General features: G+C 37.4%; 3 protein-coding genes across 4 annotated transcripts; 1 reads left to right on the forward strand and 2 right to left on the reverse strand.

Moving 5' to 3' along the window:
• LOC18782553 (receptor-like serine/threonine-protein kinase ALE2) lies at window positions 952-6026 on the forward strand. Of its 2 annotated transcripts, XM_020559594.1 has the most exons (10): window positions 952-1496; window positions 1983-2031; window positions 2446-2568; window positions 2670-2852; window positions 2941-3055; window positions 3141-3248; window positions 3338-4006; window positions 4223-4615; window positions 4752-4995; window positions 5234-6026. In XM_020559594.1, exons 4-10 carry the CDS (start codon window positions 2754-2756, stop codon window positions 5907-5909), a joined length of 2304 nt encoding a protein of 767 aa, XP_020415183.1. In that variant the 5' UTR covers window positions 952-1496; window positions 1983-2031; window positions 2446-2568; window positions 2670-2753; the 3' UTR covers window positions 5910-6026. The 2 variants fall into 2 exon arrangements, with proteins under 2 accessions (XP_020415183.1, XP_007214961.2); XM_007214899.2 differs by lacking the exon at window positions 1983-2031 and having other exon boundaries at window positions 964-1496; window positions 2941-3036.
• LOC18781687 (protein HOTHEAD) lies at window positions 6486-11236 on the reverse strand. The gene is made up of 6 exons (XM_007217716.2): window positions 11052-11236; window positions 10085-10460; window positions 8209-8519; window positions 7656-8041; window positions 6852-7420; window positions 6486-6736 (listed from the first exon to the last, which is right to left on the reverse strand). Exons 1-6 carry the CDS (start codon window positions 11119-11121, stop codon window positions 6682-6684), a joined length of 1767 nt encoding a protein of 588 aa, XP_007217778.2. The 5' UTR covers window positions 11122-11236; the 3' UTR covers window positions 6486-6681.
• Window positions 18158-26704, reverse strand: LOC18784405 (protein ROOT HAIR DEFECTIVE 3 homolog 1). Its single transcript, XM_020559273.1, has 24 exons — window positions 26292-26704; window positions 25308-25396; window positions 24902-25066; window positions 24594-24660; window positions 24401-24503; window positions 24055-24122; window positions 23894-23957; window positions 23759-23824; window positions 23536-23583; window positions 23392-23454; window positions 23213-23269; window positions 22611-22757; window positions 22446-22514; window positions 22288-22361; window positions 22078-22156; window positions 21512-21680; window positions 21025-21140; window positions 20528-20787; window positions 20348-20444; window positions 20078-20227; window positions 19393-19497; window positions 19059-19144; window positions 18822-18927; window positions 18158-18502 (listed from the first exon to the last, which is right to left on the reverse strand). Exons 1-23 carry the CDS (start codon window positions 26702-26704, stop codon window positions 18840-18842), a joined length of 2643 nt encoding a protein of 880 aa, XP_020414862.1. The 3' UTR covers window positions 18158-18502; window positions 18822-18839.

The raw sequence follows: 27272 nt of genomic DNA on the forward strand, positions 1-27272 counted from the left end.
TTTTTTTTTTTCACCGACAGTCAATGCCACCGACATATACGAGAGACTTGTAAATCTGGTGAGTGATTGACGCCAATTATAGCAAGCACGGTCAATTATGTAATGGAAAATATGGCAGCCATGGCCAACACAGCACATGGTACCTAAACAAGTTACAACAACCAAATCTTTTAGGCTTGTCGCTTATAGAAACACCATCTATTTGCAATGTACATGAAGATGTCAATGTGTTTAGATGTTTCTGATACCATTTTTTTTGTTGGTTTGGGATTTCAATTTGGTGTTGAAAATTCTTGGAAAATTTTCATTCTTATAAGAGCCCATTAGTCGCATTGAATTGTCAAATGTTGGCAGCGTTGGCATATTTGCCACATTAGTCATGTGGTGTGGGGTATTTTGGGACAAAAACTTGAACACACAACATCACAAGCACAATATTTGCATGTGCAAATTTTGGTCCCATGACACTTGATATGGAATGAGCTTGCCATCCACACAAAACAACTAACTAATTTTTATGTCAATCTATAAAACATGCTTATGACATGAGTTATGTTTTCTCGTTAAATATATTGTCGTAAGAATATTGAGTTGTTAGATTGTCAATTTAATTACGTCATGATAAAGAAAATACTACACTTTCCATTATACTATATGGTCGTCTTTTGCAATGACCATTGAAACACTAGCAATCTAGAATATAGCCTATTGGTCACACAAATCGCTATTGGAAGTGGAACTTTGACATAACAAGCATATTCCTTTGCATACCACCTTCATATTTCAAACCTGAATGAAACTCATAAGGAATAATAATTGCCCTCAATTAGTTGAAAAGAAATCAAGAATATCCACATTAGATTAAAAGAATACAGTGTCTTCCATGTTTTTTCAAACCATATAATAAAATTTTATTAATCTTGGAACTCTCTCTCTCTCTCTCTCTCTCTCTCTCTCTCTCCTCTATTTGTGTTCTACCTACTCTTTCTTACAGAAAAGTTTCTAATTTGGACTTATACCGCTTTTAAGTGGACTGTGTGCTGCTTTTTGCTTGATCAGTTGCAGCAACCTTTAATCACTCCCATGACAAAAAGGACAATTCCACTAGAACTCTCTAAGCTTTCCAAATTCAAGAGCTTATTAGTCTCTAAAAGACAGCAATTGGGTTTTTCCCACCTAATCCATTCTTGTTGTTTCACTCAAAATGCCTCTCATTACTTCTCTGGTACTATATGTGGGTCTGCCTCTGTACCTCTAAACTTACCATGAGGTTGCTTCATTAAAGGCCATGCTTTGCTTCAGGGTGCTCTTGTGCCAGTTTGTTCTCTCTGCCTTTTCTGCTCCTCACTTCTGTGGTTGAATGATGAGAGCTGAGAGATCTTGAGAATTGAGCTCCACCTTCTCTGACTCTGCTAATGAAATGGGCAGGCAACTGAATCTGCTGCTTGTGCAAATGTGTTTGATTGTTGGTGTCTTGCCATTCCACGGATCTGCAGGTAACAAGTTTGAATTTTTAGTGTCTGGGTTGGTTTTTTTATACTTCCATATATTTGATCAAGTACAATATGATCTCTTCATTAATTTAAATGTTTAACCAATTTGAGGATCTGGGTTCTCTGAAGCAAGTGTTTCAGTGATCAAGAAATATGGCAAATGGTTCTCATGTTTCAATGTTTTTCTTTCTATCATATCATTTTCTTTTGCAAGTGATCATGGAACACAAACGATCAATTGGATCACTTGCAATGGTGTTTGGTTTTATTCATAACTCTTTCCTTTGAGCTTGGAAGTTCATCAGTTTGATCTGAAACCCTGGGCCGAATTCCTGCAGGTCATTTTCTGGTGATTTTTAATTTCGAAAATGACCAAAATTATGTAGTGAGGAAGGGTGCATAATTTCAATAACTTGCCCTGAGCAGTTCCTTCCTGTACTTGCTTATACTAACTTCTGAGCAGTAAGAGTTATTGCTCCAATGTGACAGGATTCCTGAAGCACCGAAATATTTATCAGTTTAGTCTTTTTCATAAAAGGTGAAGATTTGATCAACATTGTGAATTACACCTTTCCAGCTGAAATAAATGTCAATATTGTAAATTCAAAATTGCACTCTGAGAGCCTCTCGCTCAGTATTCTGCCATCAGAAGCATGGTCCCTTTCATGGTTGCCTACCCATAAGGGACACTAGTTTGTCAACTACAATGTAGTAGATAACTAGAGTAAGCTGACAAACTTGTGTCCGAAGTGCGAAAGCCCGCTACCCTATTGCATGAACTTTCTAGTTATCTACTACATTGTAGTAGATAACTAGAAAGTTCATAGGAAGAGAAATAGCAACATGATAAGTTAAATAGCTGTTTTCTGATAAGTTAGATAGCGGTTTTGCTCTCTCCTCAGAACTAGTTATGAGCAATTATTTTCTGAATGGATGTGTTTGTATGCTACAGAACATGCCGTCTCTCCTAAATCTCCTCTCAGCTTTGGTTGGAAAAGACACGAAAAGTTAGTAGCACTACCTCCCAGAAAAGCATTCCAACACATATTGCCTTCAGACTACTCCCCAGATAAAGGTAATGGAGTCTAAAAGTAGTTTTATTTGCCAACTATGAACTAGCAAATGAAAACAATGTGCCTGTTCCTATTACTAATTCAGATTCTTTTCTTTTTATAGCCAGCCATCCTCATAGTGCCATATGGCCTTCAAGTATTGCTGTTCCACCTACATCCTCTGAAGGTCCTGCAAAGAAATGGGTGCATGGTCCTATATCTTCTCCTTCAATTTCACATCACAAGCATCACCACAAAAGCAAAAAGTTCCACAGCTCCGCTCCAGAACCAACTTACAGTCGACAAGGTTCAAACCTTTGGCGTTTGTCTTACCAATAGATGTACAGTTCATTCATGAAATGTATTTATCTGAAGAATATTTATGAAATGTATAGGCCCTGCAGTCTCCCCCCTTCAATCCCCCTTCTCTTCAACAAGTAGCTGGGCTGCAGCTGCACCATCACCAACAACTCTCACAAGCCACTATAATAGTATGGAAGCCTCATTTCAGTTTGGTAGCTTTAACCATAGTGTACTTACTTTATCTACCTAACTATGATTCGAATTAAGTTGTGATTTTTTTCGTCTCTTCTAGTGCCCGTTTTTCCACCTACAGTTTCTCCAGTGGGTTCTTCCCTGAAGAATACAAAGGCGCCCCCACCATCACCAATTCTAGCACTACCACCTCCACCTCCCAGTGAAGGTATGTACTCTGCCTTTCTATTTTATTTGAAAATAGTTCACAATTTTTTATCTTCAAAAAATAGTAACTATGCTTAAACATACGTGTAGATTGTTCATCAATCACATGCACAGAGCCATTAACATATACACCTCTTGGCTCAAGCTGCGGTTGCGTGCGGCCAATTCAAGTTCAACTCCAACTAGGTGTTGCAATATACACATTCTTCCCTTTAGTTTCAGAGCTGGCTGAAGAAATTGCAGCCAGTGTGGCACTAAACCATAGCCAAGTTCGAATTATGGGAGCAGATGCGGTCAGTCAGCAGCTAGAAAAAAGCGCTGTCCTCATTAACTTGGTGCCTACAGGAATAACATTTGATGGCACTACTGCATTCCAAATCTATGATAAGTTCTGGCGCAGACAGGTTTCCATAAAGCCTTCCCTCTTTGGAGATTATGAAGTTTTCTATGTTCACTATCCAGGTCTTCCACCTTCTCCCCCTTCAGCATCCTCAAGCATTTCTACGACAGATGATGGGCCATACACTGGAAAAGACAACAATGGAAGGGCAATAAAACCTTTTGGAGTTGATGTACCAAGGAGAAAAAGAGATGGGCTCGGAAAAAGTATGATTGCTGTGATTGTTGTATCATCTTTCACAGCCTTTCTTTTATGTGTCGGAGTTGTTTGGCTTTTGTTGCTGAAATGTGGATCATGTCACTCACATCAACTGGAAAAGTTTCCACAAACTTTGACATCATCTCCTACAAAACTCTCAGGTATTTTGAAATGCAGCCAAATTCTCCCTGACCTTAAGGCAGTTTACTCACAACAAGCTTATAACATTAATTTTATTTTGAGCATGTTGCACAACTATATATAATCTATAGCGAGATGTTAATAGAAGTTCCTTTAATTTTTAATCATTATTCCTTCATAGTACAGTTGGAACTATTCGAAGTTACTCCAGAATATTAACAAAATCTACTCAACAGGGGCTCCGAGGTCGGTGATGTTCGGAAGCATGCGTGGTTCTGGATCAACATCCTTGAGTTCTGGCACACTGAATTATACTGGATCTGCTAAAACCTTCACTTTGAACGACATGGAGAGAGCCACTAATAATTTTGATGCTTCAAGAATACTTGGAGAAGGTGGTTTTGGGCTTGTTTACAGTGGCATTTTGGATGATGGAAGAGAGGTGGCAGTGAAGGTTCTCAAGAGAGAAGATCATCATGGTAGCCGTGAATTCTTGGCCGAAGTTGAGATGCTAAGCCGTCTTCACCATAGAAATTTGGTTAAATTGATTGGTATCTGTACTGAGGGCCATACTCGCTGCCTAGTCTATGAACTTGTTCCAAATGGGAGTGTTGAATCCCATTTACATGGTAGATAAAAGTTTAAAAAAATTAATTTCTACATCAATACTTCAACATCTGTTTGGTTGAAATGCTAGATATTTAGTTGCTTAAATGATTGGACACAGCTTTGAATTATGAGTGGCTTATTCTTGTGTTCTTTCAGGCATTGACAAGGAAACTGATCCCCTTGATTGGGATGCCAGAATAAAGATTGCCCTCGGTGCAGCTAGGGGCTTAGCTTATCTCCATGAAGACTCAAATCCTCGCGTAATACATCGTGACTTCAAGGCTAGCAATATCTTGTTGGAATATGATTGTACACCCAAAGTTTCAGATTTTGGATTGGCTAGAGCGGCATTAGAAGAGGGAAAGAGACATATTTCAACACATGTTATGGGAACTTTTGGGTATGAACTTCTTTACCATCAAGTATATATATATATATATATATATATATATATATATGCATACATATATACAAGTAATACGTATGCCAGACATTTTTGATATGTTATGTTGCCAGACTGTTGTCTAAAAACCGGTGATACAATGAATTCTTAATGGAATTTTGTGGTCCAAGTCGTACATAAATATGGCAACTTATTAGTTTTACATGAATATGCTCTATCTTGTTTCTTGGTCCAGTTATTTAGCTCCGGAGTATGCAATGACCGGCCATCTCTTAGTGAAAAGTGACGTTTACAGCTATGGTGTAGTCCTTCTTGAGCTTCTATCAGGGAGAAAACCTGTAGACCTGTCACAACCTCCAGGCCAAGAAAACCTTGTTGCTTGGGCTCGCCCGCTCCTCACAAGCAAGGAGGGGCTAGAAATGATAATAGACCCAGCCTTAAAGCCATCTGATATCTCATGGGATAGTGTGACCAAGGTAGCAGCAATTGCTTCAATGTGTATACAACCAGAAGTATCTCACCGGCCTTTCATGGGCGAGGTTGTGCAGGCCTTAAAGCTAGTATGCAACGAGTTCAAAGAAACACAAGAAGTAGGAGCTTCAACAAGTTGTGGCCAAGATGATCTCTTCATTCATATAGATAGTGGCAGCTTGGAAGCCTCACAATCACAGCAGGAGCAGGAGCTGCCGGGGTTTGGTGCTGGCCATGGCACCAAGATACCATCAACATCAGATCTTTTAAGTGCACCTGTGGGACTTGAGGTTGAGGGGCAGGAATTTGGGTCTTTTAGGAGGTACTCTAGTTCAGGGCCACTGAGGACAGGGAAGAGGAAGCAGTTTTGGCAGAGACTAAGAAGTTTGTCTAGAGGCAGCATGAGTGAACATGGGTTTCCAATGAAATTATGGCTCTGAAGCCACATAAACTGGTGTTTGTTGCATCTTCTTTTCATTTAAAGTGCACCTCCCTAAAGAGTTTGAGGCATAAATAGATTTACCATTAGTAATGGAAAGGTGATATTCCAAGAAAAAGGGGGCAAAGAAATATGAAGAAAGGGTTTATTTTAAGGGAGATTCACTATTATACCAAATATAGAGGCACAAATTATAGAAAAACCCTACATGAAATAGACTTTAGAAACATACCCAAAGCTCGTTTACAACATAACAAAGATGTTTCGAACTTTCTATAAATTACAAAATTGCCATCAATTTCTTAAAACAAGTCCAACACCAAAATCTCATAAAAACACTCAACAGGGTATCAAAGTTATTTAATAATCAAAATTAAATTCAATAGGGCCAGTTGCTATTTTTTGAGTTTGTTAATAGAAATTAAATGATATATAATTTATCAATATCATTAGTACTAAGAAAGGATATATAACTTAATATATCCTTTTTTTTTTAATAACAAGAAAACCACTCAAAATAAATTTAATTTTCTTGGTTAAACAAGCAGAAGGTATTTGTTCTTTTTTTTTTTTTTTCCTTGGGAGAAAAGTAGTTGAGATTAAAGACTAAGAGATATTTAAAAATAGAATAAAATGTATTTTCACACGGCAAGCCAATTTTTTACACATTAGAGCTTGCTAAGAATCAAAACAACTAAAATTACATCACACACTGTTTCAACTAACCCTCAGTCACTCTCATCCTGCTGACTAATAGGCCTTATTTCCTTACATTATATACCAGCTGCTCTTCCCAATCTCTCTCTCAAGATCTTCGCTCCAAAGTACCTGCATATCAAACAACACATAACAAATTAATTTCAATTTCACTTATTTTCTTTCTAAGAAGGGGGAGGCAATTCCACCCAAACATGATTGTTCATATGATCATATGTATACATACCTGCCCATCATCATGACAGTGGCTTGAGGATTAGTCCCTGGGGATTCAGAAAATGTCGAGCTATCGACAACCCGGACCCTGTCTACACCAAGAACTTTGTGCTGAGGGCTAACCACAGTGCCCACATGAGCACCTCCATGGTAGTGCCAAATAGTGATCACAGTGTCCTTACAGAACTGCTCCAAGGACTTTGTGTCATTGGTATGCTTGGGGATGAGGTTAACATTAGCCTCGACACTCATGTTAAGCACCTTCTCCACAGTTTGCTTGTTACATCTTGTGTAGTTTGTGAAATGCTCTGATTGCACAACCTTCGTGGCTACACGGATTCCATCAACACAGCGTTGAAGATCGTACGGGTGGCTGAAGTAATTGAAGGTGACAGAGGGGTTATCATCAACATTAGTGTTGACCAAGCTAAGGTCACCTTTAGAAATTGGGTTGGCAATTTTTTCTAGAATGAAGCCTCCTTTGAATGCCTCGTGGGGCAAGTTTCTCTTGCGCCTAATGTATGCTTGAACTGCTTCTGGGGTTCTTTGCTTTGGGGGAATAGTAGATAGCTGCCCAATCTGCAAGTTATATAACAAAATGCAGTTCATGAAACAGAGAAAACAGAAATCAAATCCATGAGAATCTCATGAGTATTGAGCATCACGAGAAACTTCTCAATGTGACCGTAACATCATCATGTGGTGTTACCAATCCATTCACGTTATAGCACGTAGACTAGTCACAGCGGTGTTAGGATCACACGAAACAATTTCTCGAGCTTCATTATCAAATACCAATATGTTAATTACTTACCTCAGCTGACATGATTCCATGGTGGCATTGAATACTATCCTTGGACTGACTAAATCCACTGCTAGCTTCAATGTACACACCCATCTTGGTTATCCCTACAGTTTGAATTAGTGTCTGCTTTTCTGCTTTGTTACTAGGGACAAAGACTGCATTCATTGGATTATCAGCCATGCCTTTCCCAACAAACTTATTATCAAGCACCACTGGAATCTTCAACTTTTCAAGGTCAGCTTTGGGTCCAATTCCACTTAGCAACAGCATTTGAGGGCTTCCAATTGCTCCACTGGACAATATTACTTCACTCTGTGGCTTATCAGCAAGAACTGCTTCATGTTGGTTCCCCTTTTCATCTTTAAAGATCACTCCCACTGCCTTTGGTATCTTCCCTATATAATGAAAAAAAAAACCTCTTCTTTTAATCACTAAATCCAAAAAAACTAAACTTAAATTGATGAAATGTGAATTAATTGACATATATGACAATTAGTAACAGATTTTATGCGCCAAACGATGTGACCAATTGACGTCAAATTTCAGATGTAACTAGCATTACCTGATTTATCAAAAACAATTCTTTGAACTGTGGCATAGACCAAGACAGTAAGCTTCTGAGGGTTCCCAGATGACAGCAGTTCAGCAGCGGTGTGACGACGACCGAATCTGTCGAAAATGGTTCCACCAACCTTGGTTCCATAGAGGTGATCATAAGTGAAGCCATTAAAAGGTGAAATTCCAACATCCAAAAGACTGTCCCTTAGAGCCACCTGCCATGGCTCAAGCTTAGGCTGGTAAACAATTTGCTTCTCAATCCATGGATAGGACTCATTTACCAGCTTGGCATCCCATCCCACACTCTTTATAAACCTGCACATGCCACAATATATAGCTTCAACATCAAACAAAGGAAGCCTGTTTTCCCAATTTTCAGGTAAGGCTGGTTTTGGGTTGCATTTAGACCAAAAATTAAGCACACACACCCAATCTTTTTGGATGACCATTTTATGGGTCCATTCTTTATGACATGGGTTCAAAAGAACTTGAATAATTTTTTTTTTTTTTTTTTGGTTTTATAAATAAAGTTCTTAATTTTTCAAACACAGAAAAGAAAATGGTTGATCACTTGAGTTTTATATACTAATATAATATTTTTTTAATGTTCAGAGACAGATGGGTTCAAAAGAACTTGAATAATTTTTTATTTTTATTTTTTGGTTTTATAAATAAAGTTCTTAATTTTTCAAACACAGAAAAGAAAATGGTTGATCACTTGAGTTTTATATACTAATATAATATTTTTTTAATGTTCAGAGACAGAACTAACTATGGGTAGGTGGGGAAGAAGTCATAGGTTTGTATTGCCACATTGACTATGGCTCTAGCCACCTTAAATGTTACACTCATTTAGTCTAACAATCAGAGCACCTAATCACCTCTCCCTTCATAAAAATGTCAATTAATTTAGAACATGGGCAAACTCAACTAGCATTTAATATATAGAAGAAGAAAAGAGAGAGAGAGAGAGAGAGAGAGAGAGAGAGAAAAGTGAAATTATAAATGTCTTAATATTATTGAGTACAAGACACATGCACTGTCATGAATATCATATGGTCACCATCCATACATTGAACCCTAATGAGGAAATTATAAAATCCATGTGGGTTTGTTTTTGTTGGACATATTTTCAAGCAGTGTAGGTTGATCCATAGCCACACATTTTTGTTTATACCATTTATGTGTTACATCATTAAGTGACATAATCCTAGGCTGGATTCTTTATATGGTAATCTAGTAGATAATGACTTCTTCTTTTCTTTTTCTTTTTTCCCTAAATGTGGATTATAATTAATTTAAGTGGGACATAGGTCTTAATGTTTTCAAACTTAATTATTTTGTTATAAAAATTAATGCACAAGGAAAAAAATAAAATTAATGGGTTGGTGAGGTGGTGAGGTGGTGAGGTGGTGAGGTGTTGAGGTGGTGAGGTGGTGAGGTGGTGAGGTGGTGAGGTGTTGAGGTGGTGAGGTGGTGAGGTGGTGAGGTGGTAGGGTGGAAGGCAATAATACTATAACATGGCAATGTAGCAACCATAAGGAAGGTATGCATTCATTGTCCAGATCAATGCTTACCTATTGAAAAGGACTATTTATTTACCCATAATGTGATATTTATACACCAATACAGCTAGTCTTGCACTTTTTTTTCTTTTAATATATATATATATAATAAAAATAAAAACCACCCAAATCATACATCCAAACTAAGCTATCATAATATATCATGAACCCTTTTCTTGCTGTCCTTCACCTATTTGAACTTAATTGGTTAGCAATTAAATGCCCCACCTAAACCTTCAAAATAAACCCATTCCTTTTTGTTTTCATTTTCCCCAAAAATGGCTTAATTCCAAGAAAAAATTATATTCACCATACCTTGTGCTTGCTCTAGTATAGAAGCCAGCATTGATGCAAGTGCCTCCACCCAAAACCCTAGCCCTAGAATTAAGGACTCCATCTGTTGAAATGAAGGCTTGGGAGGCAGAAGTAGGTGAAGTGTCTGCCAAAGCAATGTGGAAGTTTTGAAGAAATGAGACATTGGAATTGGCAAAAGGCACACCCCCTCTTTCAAGCACCAAGACATTGAATTTCTGAGAGAGGGTTGAAGCCAATGGGCAACCAGCTGTGCCTCCTCCCACAACTATGTAGTCATAGACATTGTTGTGGCCACTTGATGAAGAAGATGAGGCAGATGGGAAAGTGCTTGCACGCTTGATGAATGGGTACCTATATTCATTGAAATTCCCCTTCCCTGCATCAAATAATGTCCAAATTTTTATGTCAATTCAATTTGTATATCACTAGCAAGCCAAACATGAAACACAAACTTCTTAATTCTACAATTTCTTGAAGGGTTTTAATTGGTTTTTCCAATTGGGGAAGGAAGAAAGAGATGTTGCACAAGCATATAGCCAAGAGAAAGGGTGATATTGGGACACAGTTGAAACCAAAACAAAATAGTTGTAGGGACACAAGTCTATATCAACCAAATTAAAACTAGGCCTTCAGAATACCACATTTTGATATATTATACTTAGTGCAGCCACCCAACACATCTAAGTATCATGATTAGTGCAAGAAAAACAAGCTACAAAGTAATGCATATACCAAAATTTAGCAAAATGGAGCCCATCAAGGTGAAGAACTTTTTCATTTAAACAAGAAAAAAAAACCATCTGAGGCTCCCTCCAAGTGATCCCATTGACAGAGAATAAACACTTCTAAAACAAGTAATAACTAAACAAAAACACATACACACAGCACAGAGCCAGAGAGAGAGAGAGAGAGAGAGAGAGAGGAGAAACAGAGAGAAGGTAGAAGAAGTGAGAAGAAGCAAAAGAACCTTGAGAGGAAGGGAGAACGTTGAAGAGCCATAAAAAGAGAAGGAGCTTCACTGCCCAAACCAAGGCCATTTGAAAGCAGCAGACAAAGGCCTCAGAAAAGCACTCTCACAGAAGAAGTTGCTGCCTTCTTCAACCTCTATGTGGCTGCCACTGGTTGGCCTAGTTTTATGTGTGTACTCTTATATATACTTAAAAAAGTACCCCAAATTCATGCATGAAAAATAAACAAATAATAAATTTGTTCCAATGCGATGAGAATAAGAAAAAATAAATAAAAAAACTAAAAAGAAACACAGAAAACTCAACTGTATTTAAGATTACTTGAACTACAACTGGAAAAGTCATTAATGGTGAAATGAATGCCACGGTTGAGTTAGGAAGCAACCGTGGCCGTTAGATTAACTCTTCTCCGTTATCTCACCATGTTCTTCCATTACTACAAAGGCAGCTCCATCTCTAAACTGTAAATAAGCTCTGTTAAAAAAATAAAAATAAAAACTCTGTTTCTGTCAAAGATTAATATGGAAACAAGTACTAAAAAATCATACATACATGATTGAATAGCTGCAAATACGAATTAAATAATGCTAGAAATACTACTTGGGGTACCTGTAAAAGAACTAAATTTGTTGGGTAACTGAAAGTTAGCTTTAAAAACCATTAAAAAAAAAAAAAAAAACAGATCCTATAGTTAGAAATTTAATGAACAAAATTGTGCTCAATTATTTGTCACCTCAACTCATCTCTCCAAAGTCCAGATTATTATTTTTTAAGTGGGTATTGAGCACATTTTGCTGGGGTGAATGGGATGGGACCAGGGTTATTATTGTGATTGAATAATTGCATTGCATGTGTCAATTGGACTGGGCAGCTCTATTCGTCTGCTGAACAAGAGTTAATGCCAAGGGTCCATTAATCTTGATTATTTTAGGATCTCTTTGGAATTTGATTTTTTTTTTTTTTTGCTTTAGTTCGGAAATCTGTTTGTTTTCTTCCAATAAGGAATAAAATGCTTAAGAGTTAATTTGCATACTGATGCAACAACTTGACTGTTATGGCATATTAAATTATGAATTTGTATTAGGAGGAACTGTGGAGATAACTGTGGAGTTAACATAATTCTGATTTTATAATAGTGAATTTTCACATAAATTGAAAGGTAGTTCATTGGGAAAACTAGTACAGGAAGTGAATGGGAAGAAATGGAAGCTGTCGCATACAGAGCAAACCAGGTAGGAAATGCAAGCTGTCACTTCTTTAGTTGTTTGTTGCTTCAATCTTCTTAATAAGATCATTTGGCAAATTGATAAATAGGTCAGACATTAATGAGAAAATGTTTGAGGTGTTCTTTGCTTAAAGGATAAGTTAAAGAACCTCATTAAAACTAAAGGTGAAATGACAAGCCTAAGAACAACATTTAGAGAAAAAGATAATGTCCCGCACAACAAATATGCATTGTGCCATAAGCTATGATTCATTGTGACAAAACACTATAGCTAATAATCAAATGCACCATCCTTGCATCACAAGTAGGTGTACAAGTGATAAATGAGTTCTTATATGTAGTTAAACTAGGTATTTCCAAAACTTTAGAGGATTCTATTTTTGTAACAACATTGACGGGCTCTTTAAAACTTAGGAGGGCCTTCTAACGCTCATTGTCAGAAATAATTTATTAGCTCAAGTGTAATGGAGAAATTTATTAGTATTATGGTCATATCATCATGTGGTGTTATTATTCTACATCTTATAATATAAGTTTGACATGGTTAAATATTTCATAGATTTAGATTATAATATTAATAAATATATACACGTGTTATAACTTGAGTGGATTAGTAACATCACGTAAGTGTCCCAGTCACACAAAAAAATTGGGATGAGGTTTGAAATCTTAGTCTCAAACTTCATAATTATTGTACCGTGTAAGAAGTAAGAGAAGACTCGGAAGAGTAGCAAGCCCTAACTTAATTAAAATAGACTTGAGATCCTCTTGTTCTTTATGGAGAGATGTGACCACCAACTAGACTGAATTCCTACCACAACCTAAATCTCATACTATTCTAACCTATAATAGCTAAGGTCAACACTCTATTGTTTGTATATATTTATCATAAAAGCTCGATGCAATACTCGTGGGAAATTTTTTGTGACAAATATTTTTTTAAAATTAGTTTACCAATTGGTCTCAAAATGAGAAGAAAAGTCATGCAATTTCACCTTTTGCCCTAATTCATGCTGACACGTGGCTGGGTCCCTTATTACCATGCCTTGGCTCAAAACTTGTCTGATAGACAGCATTCCCACATGAAAAAAGAAAACCATCCAGCTGTAGATTCAAAGTCCATAATTTTAAGTTAACCTACACAACACAACTGCATATGTTAAAGCATTAATGAAAACCCTAGAAAAAAAACGAGGAAAGAAACAAAGAAGAAAGGAAGAAAAGAGAGGAGTAATGAAATCACAAGACCGGATACACTTTCTTTACCAGCAAGAGAATTCGAAGAAAAGTATGTGTATTAATAATGTATTGGAACCTCTTTTTTCTTCATATAGATTATGTTCGGTGATTGAAATTGAATTGAATAATTAGTTAAAATTAGACCTCATTAAATTACATTAATTAGATATGTGTTTTGTACTATACATAATTAAGGAGTTGAGTTAACTGACATATGTTATTACATGACCTAACATGATTAGACATAAGTCAATTCAACTTAATCTCAACCATTTGGTTGGGGAATTCACAATTTTACAACAGTTCGGATTAGACATAATCGATTGTTTTTAGACTACGGAACATTTGACTAGGATTATAACCATATCGAGCCCACCAACACGAGCCTGCATATTTATTCGAGCGAGTTTCACCTATGCAACAAATCTGACCTCTAGCTGTATCATGACTTGAATTCACCTCCACACTACCACCCCTTTGGTTTGATAATAAATATTTTTTTTTAAACAAAAAACAAACAAACCTGGCACTTTTCCATTTCATCAATTCATTTGGTTCATACAAAAATACGACACAAAGCCACATTTATTGGAACACCAATTTATGAGAGGACCATGCATATATATGATCCAGGTTACGAGGAAATTGATGAATTTCACGTTTCTTGGTACAAAAAAAATGTCACAGTTTCAATCCATATACTCGTGAGCTTCTGGGTGTACGATCATTCAAGTGATCAAAACATAGATATATGATAGTTCATAGAAATGTCCTTCAAATTAATATCCAAAATTGACACCAACCATGGTTTTGACGTGTCTTGGTAAGGAGGGCCTCAGCTCTCCTCTCTCTCTCTCCTCCCAAGGATGAACTGTCAAATTTAATTTCAACCAGCCTTTTTCAAAAAGATGCATGGAATTGAAGGTCTTGGTTATGTGCATTGCTGGACCAAATTCTCACCTAATCAAGTCAGACACAAGAATTGGTTTTCAAATTTCATCCACATGTTGCATGATTATATAAATGTGATTTATTACTTGGAGCCTTCTTAATAAAGTGCTAGGGGTTGTCTAACAATCTTTTGCATTATAACCTTCTTCTGTTTAATCCCCATTTCCCACTTTTAAGTGCTGGTTTTTGGGGTGTAGCAGGGTGGAGCTACACTTATATGTTTGTCTCTCTTTGTCGATTTGCCGCTCCACGTGCAAGATGAACCTGCACGTGAAAAAGAACGTAAGCTTGATATATATTATTGGCTCATCCCATATTTTTGGAGCCAGTGGGTTGTCTAACATTTGTGAAAGATGCAAACATTAAAGGAATGGAAAGAAGTTTATGGAAATAGAGAAAAGAAGAAAGAAAAAGAAAAAAAAAAGCTAGCTAGCAGAAGCAACTTGAAGAAGTAGGTAGCTCTTGTTCAAAATAAACTATACCTCTGAAGTACACTATAAATGATCATTCAAGGAAGAGTATTATTTCCCTTCATCAATCCCAAGATCTAATTACACCTTGTCTTCGTCTAGTCAATTTCTAATTTCAGCACGATAAGGTTATTGTTGAAAAAAATTAACTTGCATGAACTCAGGAAATAACAGCATTGCCCTTCCACTCCTTTTTTACTGCGGTGTTTTACTTGATATACAGGATTGTTGATTTCCTTAAAACTCAAGTGTTCAAGTTTTATTTATTTATTTAAGGATTTAATGATTGTCTAACGTGGTATAGAACTCTAGTTGAAGGAGGTTCTAGACTCGAAAAACCTCGAATCCTCGATCATTTCCTACTTCTTTTTCTGTTTACGCATTTCTATTTCTTCACTAACAAGACGCAGTTTGATGCATTATGCAGTGTTGGATCATTTCCTAATAGCTAGCTAGTCTAACAAAGTTACTATTAAGTTATTAACCAACAGTCTTTTAAAAACTTTTGCAACAGACAAGCCAACATTGTGTCTAACACATTAGCCAAACAAGCAACTGCTGGTGTTGGAATGAACTAAATCTTTCAGGATCCTTCACATTTTTGTATAAACAACTACACTGGAATCTTTCAAAAAGGACTCTGTTTCCAGATTTTTGCCAGAAAAAAACACCTAAAAATGAACTCTAAACATAATATGATACAGGACAGCTTCTTACCTTACCTCATAATAAAGAAAATTTATATAATATTTGAAAGAGTAGTTTTTCTACTTGTGAAAAATACAGCATGTTACATTATATAGTCGAACATATTATGTTTTCAATCCGTGAATCAAATCTGTTAACTAGGTTAAGTGTATATATGAATGTGCTGTCATGATTCACAGTCCGACAATATAACAAAACCTGATATATCCAGAGGCCATTCCTAATTTTTATGAATCTATACAGAATTACTTTTGGTTAATCTTTTCTCTCATACATCCAATGCAAGACAGATAAAAGTCATAATTTTTGGAGGCAATGTCTCAGCTTCTGGTACCAACAAACCAGCTAGCATATTATCAACTAATATTGAAACAAGCAAACAACGAACCTAACAACAATTTTCTCAAGTGTCCTTGTTCTAAGGAGGCACCTGTTCCCTCACAAACTTGACCTCACTCCCCTTAAATTCTTCATTGAATGTTGGAACGGTCCATGAGAATTCGTATCATTCGCATTCAATGATCACAAGCCAAGTTTGCCTAAAAAATGAGCGAACATCGATGTGGCCAAAAGGCAGAGAGTTAGAGATTTCTCAATGAAATAAGATTGTGAGGCTTGCATGCCCTGTGAATAATATGGGCTGGCGGCCCCAGCAATTAAATGTTTGATCTGCAAGAAATAACATTTCCAACATCTTTTCATTCCTTTCTTATTATGGTTTTAACTTGATATACATCGCTCATTTTCTAAGAACTCAAGTTTATAAGGGTCTAATGATTGTCTAACATCATATCGAACTCTAGTTGCAAGAGGTACCCGGCTTGAATCCTCCAATGCCTCTCAATCCCCACTTATGATTTTTCATCTCATGTGCAGGTTTTGTTATGCATATTTTCATCTCATTTCTTACTCAGATTCCTTACAATTGGTCCCGTGTTTTGCAGAGAAGGACCAAAAGGCCTCAGAATGAAATGCCTGTGTATATGCAGTCGGCAAGCAACAAGGCGTATGTTCCTGTTTTTTTTTTTTTTTTTTTTTTTTCTATCAAAGGGATTCTAACTTCGGACCTCTTTCATTATTGGGAAGAAAAGTACCACTAGACCAAAAGCTTGTTGATTATTTAAGCGTATGTTTGAATGCGCCCAGTCCAACAAAATCAATACCAGATACCTAACAAGATATCATTCATCCATATAACCATGGTAACATAGAGATAAAAGAGTCATAATTGTTGGAGTTAATGTCTTTGCTTCTGGTATCAACAAGCCTTTCTCAGCGGCATACCGGCTAGCATCTATATCAACCAATATTGAAACACATAAAGAAAGTAAAAAAAGCAACTAACAACAATTTTTAAGTGCCCTTGTTTTAGAAGGAGGCACCTGTTCCCTCAACCTATCACTCTCCATAAATCCTTCATTGAATGTTTGAACGGTTCCATGAGCATCCGTATCATTTGCATTCAATGAGCAAAACCTAAGTTTACGTCAAGAGTTTGTGCACATCAATTTGACCGAGAGGCCGAGAGTTAGAGAGAGACCTTTCTTTTCTTTTTTTGTCTTTTTTTTTTTTGGTAAAAGAGAGACCCTTGTTAAGGCTTGCATGTGAAAACAATGGAAAGGGTTGGTCCCTGCAATTAAATGCATGATCTGGAAGAACCTCCCACATAGATGTATAGACTTTATAAATTCTGAAGAAATGGGCCACTGCACTTAAGAAGAGTTAGTGATGAGAAAAAAGAAAATTGTGTGGAGGAAAAACATATACTTGGTGTGATCTGGTCCACCACCACAAGAAAATTGTGTGAACATTTTTACAATAAAAGATTGTGGTTGTTCTTATTTTATGACCAAAGTCCTTCCTCAATAATTTACTAAAATAAATAAGGATACCCAGCTAGCCACCAGTCATATCTAAACTCATGATAAGGAAAGGGCTATGAGTGTGCAGGGGTAGGTTTTGTTATGCAGATTGAGAATGCAACAAACAATGTGTTGCAAAGCTTATAGCTAGTCAGGACAAGGCCTTTCTGTATAGAGCCGTAAATTTGGGCATACATCATCTCATTATTTATTCAGATTGCTTACTTTGGTCACCTGGTTTTGCCAAGGACCAAAAGACCTCAGAAGGAAACGCCTGTGTATATGAATTCTGCAAGCAACTAGCTAAAACATCACCAAACAAAAACAAACCTGCAGTCTCTTAAAAACTTTTGCAACAGAAAACTAAACAGTGTGTCTGACTCATTAGCCAAACAAGCAGCTGCTGCTGTTGGAATGAACTGAAATCTTGCAGGATTCACCATACTTTTGTATAAACAACTTCTTACATACACATTCCCTAAATTGCACCTCTTCTTGCATACACATGAAAGAGAAGAAAGTTAGTTTTGATATAGCAAAACGAAAAACAAAGCAAGTATCGTAAGACAAAGTTTGTCGAAAATATTATTTCTAAAACAAACTAAAAAAATTGCAATTTAACATAGATTAAATTAAGTTGCAAGAAATCGTTACAGAAACTAAAATAAATGAGTTTAGTATGATAGCTATATAGTTGTAGTCTTCAATTTAGAACAAGAAATAACAATACAAAATAAAATTCAAAATTACAATACAACATACATACTTGTCCCTTGTTACAGTACAAAACAAAATTCATAATTCATAATACAACAACAGTACAACAATTCCACAGTTGAATTGAGGTCACTTATTTGGGACTTGAGCTAAATATTTTTTAGTTTTTAGTTTTTGTTGGGTGATTGAAATAAAGTCGATCGGGGCCCTGCAACCATTTCTCCAAGAGCATACCGCCAAGCCCACTATATGGTTGTGTTCTCACTCTTTACCCTCACCTGAAATCATAACAAAACTATTATTATGAATGAGCAAGTTAAGGACTCAGTACGTAATTAGACCTATTCCAGAATCCCCACAAACCAGTAATTTTGGCACTCCTGTTTTAGCCAGTTGCACTCCAAACTAAATATTTTTTTTTTTTCTTTCTACACTCACCTGAGTGCACGAGGTGAGACAAGGAGGAGTGTTAAAATCACTAGCAGTGGAGGCGAAAAGCATGCTATACAAGGAGTACCAGTGTCTATACGTATAGTACTAAGGAGGGCAGGAGTAGGGAGAGTGACAAACAATAATTAAAACAAATGTGACACTCACTTAGAACCCTTGCGGATTTCACCAGAGACTGGCAAACCAGCACCACAGGGGCGTGACGAGTAAAAAAGCAACAAGGATGACACCCACACCCAGATACAAAGGATTTCTGCATCCATGGAGGAATAAATTTGAACATGGTAGAGGTACTTGGTACTGGATATATGAAATTATGTATATATACGGTAGAAAGAGCATCATCTATATCCTCCTGTGTAGTGTAGGGGAACTAGTGTGTACCTTATTAGTCTCGTAATGGCATTGTATCCCACGAAAATCAAACAGCCAATTACCCAAGGAGGTAGTTGAAGAGGCGCATTGGCCTTCTGAAAAGTAAAACAGCATGTTGAATTAATGGACTAGGTATGAGTGTCGGTAAGTTGACTTCAGAGAGATTTTTAAGCTGATGAAACGCATCATTCATGAGTAAGTTTATCTAAACCTAAAGAAAACCTGAAACAGACATTAATCATAGTTCCATAACAGCAGGCGATCAAATAACACATTATGGGACAAAACAAAACCATTTATAGTTCACAATAGTTTCCATTTATTAATAGGTGAGATATCATACCTGTTCAGCTATGGCCTTCGAAACAATGTCCTTGGTATTTTCCTTGAATTCCTCCCACAACTCTTTGCATTTAAGAGGTATGATCAATGTTTTTGATGATGGAACCTGTATAGAGCAAGGGGAAAGTCAGGAAACCTATATATGGTCTTACGAGAGAGAGAGAGAGAGAGAGAGAAAGAGAGAGACAGAGAGAGAGACAGAGAGAGAGAGAGACAGAGAAACAGAGACAGAGAGACAGAGCTGGAGAGCCGGCCCAAATTCAATGGGTCAAAGTCTGTTTTGGCCTATACTATAGCCATGGGAGAGCTGGCCTTGCGTGGGGTAGGGATTAGATCAGGTGTTTAAACTCTAGCTCAATGCGGCGCGGACTGCTCCAGGCCCTCTCAATATTATTTACAAATATTTTTCTACTTAATCTAGTATGCAAAATCTTTGAATATTAATAAATTAAGACTGGATATGAAGATATGGGCTTAGCCAAGTTGATTAGAGCGGATGTGTTCTCTACTTTCCACCCAAGTTCGAAACTGTCTCTTCGTAATTTAGATTAAAGAAGAATATCATTTGTATAAAAAATAATAATAATAAAATTGGATAAAATTAAATATAGTATCTATGGTTTTTGTTGTTGTTGAGAGATCTATCTTTAAATTAAGCAAAAAAAAAGGCACAAAAGAAGGGTCACCTCTTCCCAAGTATTTGAAGCCAGTAGGTCATTTGTTGTGGTACTCATATCTTTATCCAGCAAGGCACTGTTTAAAGTTGCCTGAATTTTATGACCGTCATCATCACCATCCAAACGGATCACAGCCATAACAGAAAGCACTTCTAGGGACTGAAAAAATTACACAATATGAATATATATATATAGTTAACAAAGCTTCAGTTCAAATTCAAACTCTCAAGAACTGTCAATATATGTGACTACTCATAATTAATAAAAATTGAGCCATACTGAAGAATGAGCAGTTCTGGCGATCGCTCCAATATTTTCTCTCCGGTTCCAAACACGTGGGATTGAATTAGAATCGTAGCTAAATTTTGTTTTAAACCTGTAAAGGCAATTTAAATATCAATTGCATACAATAAAATCTTAAATAACGTTCAAACCATTGTGAGAGAGAGAATTCCCTACCTCTCCTCCATGTGCTTGAGGACCCTTCGAGCCTCTTCCTTTGCTTTATCTTCAACAATACGTCTTACATATTTCTCTAGATTTGCATCTATTTTGGCTTTGGTTTGTTCATCCATTTCAAAACCAGAAATTGCAGCAGCGCTCCCAGAGAAAGCTGATTCAGCCTCTCGAAGACGTCTTCTTATTGTGGGCCAGGTCATATTATTAGCTTGCTTCAAAAGGGCTTCCACCGGTCCTGATAACAGCTCCCTCAACTTTGCCTGCATTTTATAGTTACATCATCATCAACCAAGTTCCTATGACAACTTTGTCAACAACAGACACTACATGGAATCTGTTACAACGTAAGCAATCAATGTCCTTAACAAAATTAACTTATCACAGTAGTAGCTCAACTTTTACTTTCTTTTGGAGCCAAATTCTGGCTCTCGGGTTGATGAAAACCAGTAACCCCAACTATTTCAGAAGAGAGAATGAACAAAAATATGCTATTATACCTCACAATGGTTCTTTATCTTGTCAGCATGAACTGAAGCAACATGGGCTTCTATATCACGTCTAAGTTTATCCCTTACTTTAGATGTGTCCCAGTTTGCTTGTTTGATAACAGCATCTGCATAAATAATTAATGTGTTAATTAATCTCATTGTAACTTAAGAGCAAGTAAAACACATACTAATGACGCCAATTCAAAAGGCCTCTTTGTAAGATTGTTTAATGTCTTAAACTCACTGAGGTGATCTTGTAGGATTACAAGGACTCATTGTGTATCCAGAATTCAATCCTTATCTCGACCAGCAGTCTTAGTGAAGGCTTGTACGTAAGATGTATTTGAGTGTACAAGGATAAATTTCAATTTCTCTTGTGACTTATCTATCTTGGCTTCATGGTTTTGAAGGGTTTCTTTTATTATGTATTTCAGTTTTTGCATTTTATCCTTGAGTTTCAAATTTTGGCTAAAGGAATGCCATTCTCAAAACATACCTGCACAGCCTTCGTCAAATTGAGCCATAAAAGACTCGGTGGAATTACGAGCGGTCACAGAAAATCCCTTGATGACCCCGTCCAAGTCCTTATCAAATGCTTCCTTGAACTTATCCAGAGTAAAAGATCTTTTAAGTTCCAGCAGATCTTGGAATTTAGGTTGAACAAACTAATAAGACAGTGAAACCAATCAATAATAGAAGAAAGATATGTAAATCGAATTGATAATTAAAATTGGAAGCTTAAAAAGAGAGGATAATTTATGTCAAATCAGTTCAACTACTGTGATGGCCTTGAAAGGCCGCCTCTCTGTAAAATGTGTACATCCCTGATCGACATGCATGGCAGATTAGAGGATGAGTCATGACAGAAATTGTATCAACCACACTCAAAGGAATAACAAACACAATTTGGTCTTTGAGGCAAAATTTTCTGCAAGTCCAAAACCGTCAAGTCTCGGTTGCATTGCTATATTTCAGTCATCTATAGCAAGAGGGAGGGTGTGGTGTGTGTGAAGAACAATGTGTAATATATGGTTCGACAAGAATGATGTTGAGATTCATTACTTGCAGCAATTTTTCTTCAAGCTGCTTGCGCTTCACCGATTTGACACCTTCATCATAATATGTAGCCTCTTCATCATACCTAGAATTGTATAAACAAATTAAACTAAATATAAAGAACTATTCAACCACATAAGGCAAAAGGTGAGAAATATAATCTTATCCTGTAGCCTACAACAAGCTGAGAAATATAAGTGAAAGATACATACATACCCCGATATGCAAGTATAAATCATTGAACTCAGCTTCTTTCCAAAGCCAGGATGAACTGAGATCACTTTCAACTCCTGTGATAATTCCAAAGAAATTCAAGGCCATCCAACTAGAATTGAAGAAGATGGAAAATATGGCAACATATGAAAAACAGGTACCTCATTTGCTGCAAAAGCAGAATACTTCTCATTGGCAATCTCTTCACAACGTACTGTAGCCACCAAGACCTGCAATGTAAGAGTTATGGATGACTTGTTCGAATTTACATGCATATATCGTATTCACAGTTTTCGACCAAAAAAAAATTGTATTCACAGTTTTACCTTGATGGAAGGAATATCAAGATCTCTGTTTTTTTTAATTTTTTCCCAAATTTCCTGTAAACTCAAAGAAAATCCTGAAGCAGGAACTACCGCCTGTCGATCTCCAGCAAGTTCATTATGGATGAATTTCTGCCTCATGCCAGCAACCTTTCATTCACAAGCATAAGTAATATAAATTTGATAAAAAAAAAAAAAAAAAGGGGCAAACCTGCACAAGATGCATAATTTGAATACTAGGCATTTTAGTATTAAAAATAGAAATGGCACAATTGGTTTCTTGAGGCAGAAACTGGAATGCAACAAAAGATGAGAGAGGAGATGGCAAGGGGCAAATGACAGAGAATAGAAAAAAATTTTAAGGTAGTCGACGAAGTGTTAATGAAATAAAATATGCAGCAACATTTGAGAAACCCTGCAACACCTGCCTAGTTATTTTCTTCGTTTTCTTTTCAGGAAAATCTTGTATGGTCCCTTTTATGTATCAAGATAACTTATTCGTATTCCATGAACAAAAAATATGAGATATTCAATTTGACGTGGTGTCCAAGGCCCAAAGAAAAGAAAGAAAATCTGCAGAGTGCCCTCATAGCACATATGCATACCTCCGCTTTAAATGCGTCTTCTTTTTCTTCATAATTTGAAAGCGCAACAACCTCAACCTAGCCATTTAGTCATAAATATAACACATTGTCAATCAATACACATGATTGATAGTTTTCACCAATCAATACACATCAAATAAACATGAAATCTTATCTGTCATATAAGCATGACATCTTACATTGAAAAATTCACTCAGTGGAGTTTCCTTGTGGGCTTCAGGCTTAGGAGCAGACGCCCATATCTGAAGTAAAGGAGAGACGGGGTTAATAAACAACACCACTAAAAGTAAGGCAACAACAAATAAAGCACCAAATTAGTTAACCTTCTGAATGTCGTTCCGAAGTTCGCTTTCTAAATTCTCCAGTGGCGTCTACAAACAAAAAAAGCATAACTACACTATCAAAAACTCAGCCTAGAGTGGAATGGCCTTATACCAAGGAAGGAAGCGATGTAAGCAGAGACTACCAAAATGAATAACAAATAAAGACAAATGCAAATTGGCTCCATCTCAAATCACAGAGAAATACTAAAAGAGAAGAAGGAACCTTTGTCTTATCACGGATGACAAAGATCAGCGTTGTCTTACGAGGACCAAACAATCGCATCATCACCTGTTAACAAATTCAAGCATAAAGTTCAAGAAATCAAGCCTCTGAAATTTGTAGGGAGGAAGAAAATACCTGGAACACAGTGTTTAGGAGAGGCTTATTTGAAGCGTGCTCACGGCCAATGTCATGGCACCATCTACACAAAAATTGCTAAAGAAGATTACTCACACAGAGAGGGGAAAATATTACAAATCCAAACAGTCAATAAAGAAGGGGTAAAAGAAAAACCCCACATGTTAATGAGCACTACATCTGCTACAGCAAGGGCAAAAAGAGTAGTCTGCTTCTCGAAAGCTGTATCCTGTAAATAAATAACCAAATTCCAATTAAGTAGATTGCAACCATGACAAGCAATCCTGATACTAGGACCTTAAATCGGTCATTTTCATTTCTCATTTCTGTTCTTGATTAAGTAAGAGGAAAATGTCTATCATCTGTAAGCAACAAGTAAGAGCGGTAGTCAAAGAAATAAAAAGTGATCATCCAGCAATGGATTCGTGTGTTGGCCAGAGAATTGGTAATGACAATAAATTCAAGGATGACCATAAATTGAAATTTGATTATGAAAACTAAAAGCACCTCTCCTCGTTCTTTCCCATCTGTACCCTCCATGTCCATAACAAGAGTAAAAGGGTGAATGGTGGGACATTTTGCCACCCAAATACCTTTTGTTGTTTGAGACCTGGAATAAAAGCATATCCCATCATATTCATGGTCACTAAAAGGAAACACAACACAAAGTTTAATATTGATCATTGTGCACAGTACTTGCCTTCCTCTAAAAGCGTCCATCTCTTTAAAGTTGGTGTGAAATAAATGGTTTAGTAGTGTGCTCTTTCCTGGACAGATGATTAGTATTAAAAAGACATTGTCATATATCAATCATATATCAATATCAGATGAGAAAACAGAGAATGACCAAAAACATATCGTAATTTGTAAACCCTGCTCCATCTGATTAAGCTTCAAAACAGTAGCAGAATTTCAAAAACTAGCTTCATCTTATTCACCAGAGTGATATTTTTGTGAATCCTCAACCAAGTCAGAAATGAAGATTAAATGGTAAGTAAGAATGCATACCACTACTTTGTGGGCCGATAATGGCCACAACAAGATAAGAAAGTCCGACTTCAGCAAACCCTGTGAATTTTGTAAAATTTTCAAATCCATTGACATTGAACTCTCTGTCACCACCAACGAGCAGAGTAGAGCAGCAGCCATCACCGCTCACCGGAGAAGAAAATGCTGAAATTCGGTAGATACGGATAATCAAACAAAAGCAATATCTCTAGATAGGGTGCGGTCAACGTGAGACAGGTCGACCCTTCCTTTTTACGAAATTGTCCCCTTAATTATTATTAATTACTTGAATTTTATTATCGTCCCACGACATATTTTTAAATTCTGAAGTGAAAAATTAAAAGAAAACTTGATCATCTCATTGCTTATGAGAGAAAATGATAAAAATCTCGAAGCGACCCATTACCGGCGCCGCCACCGGCGAAGTGGCCAGATTCCGATTTGATCCTGGCGCCATCTTCATTTTTAAACGCAATGCATATGCCTTGTATCAAACTGCTGAATTATATATCTTTGCATGTGTATAAACCCATGCAAGAGAAAAAATTAACAAAAACTTAAAATTATGAGATTTTTTCGATAAAGGAGGTGAGAAGAAGATGGAGAGGTTCAAGGAAGTCGAAGTTTGGAAATAGCCATGGAAACTACGGGTTGTTTTAACCCTAGTAGAGTCTGCACTGTGGGCACCCACACTTTCATCAGTGTTGTGATGAGAGGTTCAAGGAAGTCGACAGATGAGAGCTAATCAGGATTAATCAGGAGTCGTTTTCACATAGCCTGTTCAGGTTGAACTTCCTGCTTCAGAACTCGTTAGTCCTTCGTTAAGCTTCCTGGGACGCTGATCGAGCTACTTTCCTCTTCCTCTCCCTTTGGTCCTGCTTTTAAGTCAGGTTATGAATTCAAGCCTCCGAAGACTTGGCAGAGCAGGAATCAGCAGAACCGGATGAACCCTCAAAAGAGACTACGAAAAAAAGGCATTGTACCCGTTTGGCTCAAGCTTGTTGCCAAGGTCGAGTATGAGGGGGGCTCTGCCTCCTTTGGCATTATATATATAATATATACTAGTTAATTAGTGTAACGTGCCTTTTTTCTAATAATGATCGATTGATCATGATCTAATTAATAACAGTAGGGTATATAAAGACTCACCATTTCCTAATAAAGAGTTGCTCTTGTTTGGATGAGTAGTGGCAGCAGCATCCATGGCGATTCAAAAATGTGAAAGGGAGAACTTCTTTTTTCTTTTTTTCAGCTCTTGAGCTAGAAGAGCTTCTTGGCGACAGTTTCCCTGCACCTGCTAATGAAATAATTAACCGGACGGGAAGGCCACAACATATCGTTCCGTTGTAAGGAAGTCGGTTCTTTTTGCTGTAGACCCAAGAAAATTCACTATACTAGACGAACAATGGGTTTCGGCTTTTGACTCGCGTTGATGGTGGCGTGGCGTTGGTCGTTGCGCTGCGTTGCGCCTGCGTTGCGCTGCGTTGCCTTGCGCCGCTGCGTTGCATTGCGCTGCCTTGCGCTGCGTTGCGCCTGCGTTGCCTTGCGCTGCGTTGCGCTGCCTTGCGCTGCGTTGCGTTGCGCTGCGTTGCGCCTGCGTTGCGCTGCGTTGCGCTGCGTTGCCTTGCGCTGCGTTGCGCCTGCGTTGCGCTGCGTTGCCTTGCGCTGCGTTGCGCCTGCGTTGCGCTGCGTTGCCTTGCGCTGCGTTGCGCCTGCGTTGCGCTGCGTTGCGTTGGATAACTTAGGGTAGCGGTCAACGTGAGACAGGTCGACCCTTTTTTCTAATAATGATCGATTGATCATGATCTAATTAATAACAGTAGGGTATATAAAGACTCACCATTTCCTAATAAAGAGTTGCTCTTGTTTGGATGAGTAGTGGCAGCAGCATCCATGGCGATTCAAAAATGTGAAAGGGAGAACTTCTTTTTTCTTTTTTTCAGCTCTTGAGCTAGAAGAGCTTCTTGGTGACAGTTTACCTGCACCTGCTAATGAAATAACCGGACGGGAAGGCCACAACATATCGTTCCGTTGTGACGCAATGAGTGTGTAAGGAGGTCGGTTCTTTTTGTCAGTCGAGGGGTTTGGAGTATTGTGAGCTCACGCGCCACTAAAATCTTGCCAACTAATCAATGACCAACAACAACAAAAAGAACGGCCCACGCGCGTTTTCTACAACGTGCACGTTCGTTTCGGTCACTCTTTACATATGTAGACGGTGGACCCCAGAAAAGGTGGTATTTCATACATGTTGTGTAGGCCCAAGAAAATTCGCTATACTAGACGAACAATGGGTTTCGGCTTTTGAGTCGCGTTGATGGTGGCGTGGCCTGAGGATAACTTAGGGTTGCCTTGCGCTGCGTTGGTCGTT

Source organism: Prunus persica, chromosome G3 (assembly GCF_000346465.2).
Source record: "Prunus persica cultivar Lovell chromosome G3, Prunus_persica_NCBIv2, whole genome shotgun sequence".
NCBI classification, from domain to species: domain Eukaryota; kingdom Viridiplantae; phylum Streptophyta; class Magnoliopsida; order Rosales; family Rosaceae; genus Prunus; species Prunus persica.

Excerpts from the sequence above, each read along its gene's own strand:
- LOC18781687 (XM_007217716.2), bottom strand. The coding sequence starts at position 11,121 with ATGGCCTTGGTTTGGGCAGTGAAGCTCCTTCTCTTTTTATGGCTCTTC. Across the intron at positions 7,421-7,655 it reads ATGGAATCATGTCAGCTGAG|ATTGGGCAGCTATCTACTAT; the intron begins GTAAGTAATTAA and ends TATAACTTGCAG. Across the intron at positions 6,737-6,851 it reads ACTGTCATGATGATGGGCAG|GTACTTTGGAGCGAAGATCT; the intron begins GTATGTATACAT and ends TTTGATATGCAG.
- LOC18782553 (XM_007214899.2), top strand. The coding sequence starts at position 1,421 with ATGGGCAGGCAACTGAATCTGCTGCTTGTGCAAATGTGTTTGATTGTT. Across the intron at positions 3,037-3,140 it reads TCTCACAAGCCACTATAATA|TGCCCGTTTTTCCACCTACA; the intron begins GTATGGAAGCCT and ends CGTCTCTTCTAG. Across the intron at positions 4,007-4,222 it reads ATCTCCTACAAAACTCTCAG|GGGCTCCGAGGTCGGTGATG; the intron begins GTATTTTGAAAT and ends TCTACTCAACAG.
- LOC18784405 (XM_020559273.1), bottom strand. The coding sequence starts at position 26,704 with ATGATCAATCGATCATTATTAGAAAAAAGGGTCGACCTGTCTCACGTT. Across the intron at positions 24,123-24,400 it reads ATGGGAAAGAACGAGGAGAG|GATACAGCTTTCGAGAAGCA; the intron begins GTGCTTTTAGTT and ends ATTTATTTACAG. Across the intron at positions 23,455-23,535 it reads TTCGGAACGACATTCAGAAG|ATATGGGCGTCTGCTCCTAA; the intron begins GTTAACTAATTT and ends CCTTTACTTCAG.